Genomic DNA, 6,453 nt, shown 5'->3' on the forward strand with positions numbered 1-6,453 from the left:
TTCGTGTCAGATAAGCCTGATGCTCTTTTAGAGAATGGCATTTATTAAGTCAAAGAAGCATTTCTTGATTGGATTCACATTACTGATCGCAATGACTCCATTTTGATATGATAAATTCTCTCAGTTCAACCGTAGAGCTTTCCAATGCCCACACACTGAGTTATATATAGATAAAAATAATTATCAGGTACTTATTTCGAATATTTACAAATTGAACTTTTCTCTTTTATTTAATACTCAGAGTAATCATAAGTTATCTCATGCAAGCCATATCATGAATTTTGCACACACAACATCACGGAACTGAAAGTTATTTGATATTATCTGAAAGTAAGTACAATCCATTATAGATGAATGTGGCAAACGATGAACGTTGGTCAGACCATGATGTCGTTACCTCGCTCATATTGTTTTCTCGCATTTTCATGCAAATTTTTCAAACCCCGTCGCACCAAGAATTCATAGAATCTTCCGTTTCGGCAAAATGCCGGCCGTCATTACCACGTCACCTTCCACTGTCAAGGTCAGAGTAATACGTAAAGAGATGTTCTAGCTATACGTCACGTATTACAAGTGTCCACGACAGTCATCCTACGAAGATAAGATTCCCAAGACGACAACAACCACACAAGACGTGTTATCGCGTGTAAAGTTTTCAAACTGTACGGTTACAGTAAAGCATAAAGCTTTCAAAGTTTGCTAAATTTGATCTGCGGAAAACCATGGTGAGATGCCCTACTCTAGTTGAGTAATAATGACAACTACAGAAAACAAGTCAAGAATATAGAATCAGTCGAACAGCATGCGGTGTAGCACTGCATCGGATGCTACGGAGTGAAGACAATTTACGAGTTCAGAATTTGATGATTCCTTCTCTAAATATTTTTCGGCGTTACCTGAATCCAAGGATGCAGCAACTTAACGCATGGCTTGAATCAGAAGTTGTTCGATGTTTTCCCAAAACGTCGGATATCGTTCAAAATGCACAAGTGAGAAAGAGACTTGATGCGTTGTTTAACAGCGCCGTTGAGTCGTCAGGTTGTTAGTGAAGCGAAACGTGAAAAATTTCTAAATAGAAGAAAATTCCCCTAAAGATCCTTTCGTCAACATAATCTGAAACTTTTATTTTTTGTTGGTTGGCCTCAGCAATGTACCAAAGCTTGCAAGGTCAACAATTTTTTGACCCGCCGTATCGTTTCACAACATAATCTCGTTAAGAGAGTGATAAGGGCTTGACTTGTCCGCGAATATACTCACATATCCCGCAGCCCCCCGTACACAAGGTCGTTTTCGTGAAGGCAGGCATTGTCATATCTCACAAGAATGAATGATGTTACCAACTTTAAAAAAATGACGGTTTCTTTATGAGCTACTCTATCGCTTTTTGCTGCCAAGAGACTTCAATGAAGAAAGATGAAGCATTATCACAGGAAAGCCCCCTTCTTTTCATGGCGAGCAGCGCTTTGTTACTTCCTACGATGGGCCCTTGATGAGCCGCTGCCTTAAGGCATGCTGTCTCCGGTGATCGCGAGGCATAGACTCTGTTTACCGACTGACTCGTCTAAGCCTGAAACCGACCTAATTCGCTGAATCGTTGAATATTAAGAGAGCAGGCAAATGTTTTAACCCATTGGTGTCACTAGAGATTTTACCGAGAAGATGGACGTGGCTTTCTTTCTCTCAAAGATTAACATCACACGAACATTTACTTGAAAACCCCCAGACTAACCTTTTATTGACAAACCGAGCTCATTCTGCCGCAACTAGATATGCTCTCCTAGTACTTTTATCATATAGAACAGCAATTTAACTGCCATTTGTCACTGATTTTGATATTGGCATTCTCGAAACGGAAAAAGCAATAGATGTGATGTTTAAGTTGTCAGTTAGGCTCCGTTTCTCCGACATTCGACTGTAAATGATTGCATATTTCATCTAGTAATTGACAAATCAAATGCTGTAAGATTTGTCAAACTTACACAACAATTTTCCTGTTGTTTGTTGTGTTAGACACGTGACTGATACAAGAATGTGCTCTTGGATAAACACCATGTTCAGTTCACAGTTTCCACTCACGGTCCCTGCATGTGCAGAAAACTGAACCAATGAGGCAAGCCAAGCGACATTCAAGGCAGATTTACAGATTTCTTCCTAACCAGAAAATAGGGCAAACCTCGACTTGCACAAGAAAAATTATTTTTATAATGCTTACTTTTAAACTGCGCAAACTCGTTGCACAAAGTTAACTTATCTATAACAAATATTGAATGAAGAGAACACATTATTAGTAATATATATGTTAACAAAACTTCTCGAAGACTTCTCAGACGTGACATGTCGTTGATTCTTGAAGTTTGTCAGATATCAGTGAATGTCTTCTAGTGTCCATTTCGATACGAAACGGTACAATTGACCCACCCTTGTGTCAATGCGTCTCCTTGAAAACTGTACATCAAATCGTCAAGTGCCCAGAATTGTTAGACGCACGTGTGATATAACTTACAAAAAGAAAGATAAAATCGGCAAATTGACTCACGAGGATAAATCGTCTTCACATGAAATACGTTTCTCATGCGTAATTATTACAGTTTTTTGTACTATTTAGTTCGTCCATCTTATTCTATTGCATAGACTTAAAAAACAGTCATTTCCATATTAACATCGCTTGCATTGATAAGCACGTGCGCCCCTGGAATGTGTAAATTCAGAGCACTGTAAATTGTAAATTTGACCGGTTTTCTCACTTTCCGAAGTCAAATAATCATTTTTATCAACTTCTCATATATGTAAAATAACTTCTCGTGTTGCATTGTTCCTTAACAGTCATCTAAAATGCAATTACAGATCCGATGAGGACTTTCGGAAGTCTTTTTTGTATTGACAGCGGCAAACGGACGCCGGTATTTTAACCTGCGCGTAGTGTTCAATGTCATAGAGTATTATCCGCCGTCTAGTCAGTTAAGACGTTACATCTTTCAAAATGGCGCAGCAATGTGGCTGAACTCCGTTATTATATATGAATCGTGATTTCGTCGCCTTCAGCGTCTCCACGGCAACCAGATGTATCAATTGCGGTGGGGAGCTCGCTTCTGTCGTTTCTACTGATGCAACCAGCTGTACCGAGACCGCTGACTCCATCACTGTTCACCGAGTCTCGTTCACTCAATGTCGAGGTGAGTGTGCGATCCAGTACATCACTGGTATTGTTGTTTACCTCCCCCTGCCCTGCCGTTATGTTGCAAACTATTTCACATTGGTAAAAGTTTTGTACGTTTGAAACTGCTGGATCACCATCCCTGTTAAGGCAGTGCGACCTGCTCAGGGTCGCTGGAGGTGGTGTCACGGTCTCCTGAGATGACAACGCGCTCTCGCGAGACAAATCTGCCTCGTCCATGTCCAAGTTCTCGTCTGTCACTCTGGCAAGAACGCATAATCCAGGTTCTTCGCTACTGCTAAGGATGACGACTTCACGTCCAGAATCAAAGCTTGTGTTTCTCCTAACGATGACGTCATCAGGATGGACTCGCACCCTACGTAATGGTCTCTCTTGAAAGATTAGTGTCCCCGGGTCGAGGACGGTCGGAGTTCTTCGCGGTTCAAAGGCTACATGTGTCAACGAGATCTCGCTCGGTAGGTTTGTTACTATTTGACTCGCCCTTGATGTTTGTGTTTCGCTTTCATCCACAATTACATTCGATTCAGAGTTGTCAAACGCAATGTTGTATGTGGGCGGTTGCACAGAATATGGAGGGGGTTGTAGGACCCTCTGAGGCTCTAAGTCTGCCAGGTCAAGATCGAGGCCAGGTTGTTGACTCGACGAGCTGTTGTTTCTTTCCCGACCTGAGAACATAAATATATTTATATTTATTTATGAAGGATATTTATTTATAAAGAACAAGAACAACTACGGGTATATGAAAGACAAGAGGCAGTGGCAGACGACAGTCCGGAAGACTTGAATATTTACAGGGAAGTATGGACGATTATTGAACAGTTACAAGGCACGACTCTTGAGAAAAGAAGCATGCATCTGCGACAGGTTTTAACAAAAGCAATTATGGAAGAATAAAGGCGAAATAGCCAAAACATGACGCTTTCTGGAATCGCAACAGTGTTTGAATTCCGTTCTGATCCAGTAAATTCACACATTAGTAATATCAGGCGACATATGAAAAAAAGCAAGTGAATTGATCAGTTTAAAGAGATGGTTCAACTAGACCATGATAAGTCTTTGTAATAGTTTCTCAACAAATCCCCGAGAAGTTTGTATGTATGCATTATTTACTCGAGTCACATTTTGCGAACCTTCATGGCCATTGTCATATTAAATTTGTTGTATTGAAGTGCCATCTAGCGGTTTCGTTTCTAAGGCAACTTAGAGGCCCCGCTTTTTCTCTTTTTTTCGTCTTTCCAAGACATTCCTTCGATCAAAGTCAATCAGCTTACCAAGACGAATCCCTCTACTGATTGTGCGCAGTCGCTGTCGCGTTCTAGTCTTATTTGAACCCCAGGCCACACAGAGAAAGAAGACAACTATGACAAGGACGAGGATGGTGGCCGAGATGGCTCCAATGATCATAAAATCACCGTACCCATTGTAGGGATCTGAAAGACAATGAAATGCAAAATTACAATCACATCACTTACTGACCAGGGATAGTTTTTTCGCACAGAGACGAAGTAAACTAGAGGAAACAACAAACGATATGAATGACGATACTTGCCCAACGCTTTTCTGCAGCAACTGTTAAATATGCTAGACAGTCTTGTGCCGGTTAAGCTTAGTCGATGCATGTTGAAATTTCGAGTGAAAATCACTAACTGAGGGTTCGAAAGATTCATCGAGTGATAGAGCACACTTTACGCTACAACTGATTCAAAATCCAATGGAGAAACATGGATTAAATTTAAATGAAATTTTAATACTTTTCATTTTCATGTATTTTACATACAGTCGCCTCAAGCTGGATGGTGTAATTACTTAGCCAGGCGTAGTCAGTGCTTTGTTTCGTATCAAAGATACTGAGTACAGTATCTGAGCGTCTTTCGCTGAATATTTCATTTGCTCGAGTCACACTGCCTGGACTTTTTCATTAACTGGAACTGACAGGATGCATTTTGAATGTGAATTACTCATTGCTTAACAGGCAGCCATCCCATGGCTCCGACTGCACATCGACCTTCGAGCAATCAAGCTTGTCTCTGCTTGTCTCCGTCTTTCTCTCCGTCTCGTGTGCGATGACACTCTATATTTCCATTTAATGTGAATAAAATCTAAGAATCGTTCTATCTGCCTTGGAAACTGAATCACGAGGTGTTGAACACTGTTTTAGATATCACCAATGTGTAAACATCGTGGCTTAACATTCAGAACAGGAAAATGCCCCGGGATATTACTGGTAGTGTCTCTGCTAGTATCCACTTTCTATAGACGTGTCGCTGTATTCTCGAAAGTTTAAGGTTGTTCGCGCCTCGAAAATGGAAGGTTTAAAGGTCTGATTAATTTTTCCTCACTCAAATGTTTAACCATTCTCTTTCAAAATCAGGACTGAAAATTAGGCGTCAAAGTCCGAATTTTGGTACTAGAGAAAACATTAGCCAATATTTACCGATATTTGAAATTCAAAATGGCTGCCATCCCTGTGTTATCTCTATGGGGAAAAATACAATTACCGATTTTCACAAACCTATGCTGGTGAAAAAGTTATTTACTACATAAGCTTAAAAATGAGCCCCCACTAGTGGCAAGTCAAAATGATATTGTATAGGTTTGAGAGTCCGAATAACTGTACCCGAGACTGTATACTGAAGTCAGCGGGAATTAGCTTTCTGAGCTGAGAAGCAAGCCAATTAGGCGAATAAGTAGCGACTTTGTTTTGTTATTTTAGATGGCCGAGAGAAGACGCTCTAATTGGCAATCCTTGAAGACAAATATGCGTTAGCAAAACACCGTAATTGCTTGAAAGTGGGATTCACCCTTTCAGTTTTGTAATTGGGACAAATGATTCCCGCGAGCTTAGCACACCGTGACGTCATGACGCGAGATCATCACCCGATCTGGCGTGACAGTCCATGGAAGTCGAGGTACATGTACGATAATTGTTCAATTTGAGGTTCTCCTGTGATTTTATTTTGCGCTCAATCTTAGCTGCATAATCTTTTCCTGTCCGAGAATGCGGAATTTGCAAAGTACATTTTCTGTTGACTTTCGTGTGTAAATGATACTGAGCATGTACGGTATCGTATTATCGTTAGGTACAGTGAGATTAGCGGACGGAATTCGTATCCCTGTGAATAATAATTTGCATTTGTAAAGTCTCAGTAAGATACAGCAGTCGTGCCAATCGCACAGTATGTGTTTGCATTTTACCACTAAGTACGATTACGCCTTATCTATTTGTCGGCGGAAATTCTTACAAGTTGGAAACCAGTCATTAAATTATTCTACAGGGT

The 6,453-nt window shown here is 40.5% G+C and overlaps 1 protein-coding gene across 1 annotated transcript in view; it reads right to left on the reverse strand.

Moving 5' to 3' along the window:
* Window positions 1-206: 206 nt before the first annotated feature.
* LOC139135965 (uncharacterized) overlaps window positions 207-6,453 on the reverse strand; it is a 21,874-nt gene continuing 15,627 nt past the window's right edge. The window contains exons 9-10 of the mRNA XM_070703757.1: window positions 4,447-4,605; window positions 207-3,840 (exon numbers count right to left, since the gene is read on the reverse strand). Coding sequence (XP_070559858.1) covers window positions 3,011-3,840; window positions 4,447-4,605 — 989 coding nt within the window. The 3' untranslated portion in view covers window positions 207-3,010. The remainder of the gene's footprint in view (window positions 3,841-4,446; window positions 4,606-6,453) is intronic.

The sequence above is a fragment of the Ptychodera flava genome, chromosome 6 (assembly GCF_041260155.1).
Source record: "Ptychodera flava strain L36383 chromosome 6, AS_Pfla_20210202, whole genome shotgun sequence".
Classification (NCBI taxonomy): domain Eukaryota; kingdom Metazoa; phylum Hemichordata; class Enteropneusta; family Ptychoderidae; genus Ptychodera; species Ptychodera flava.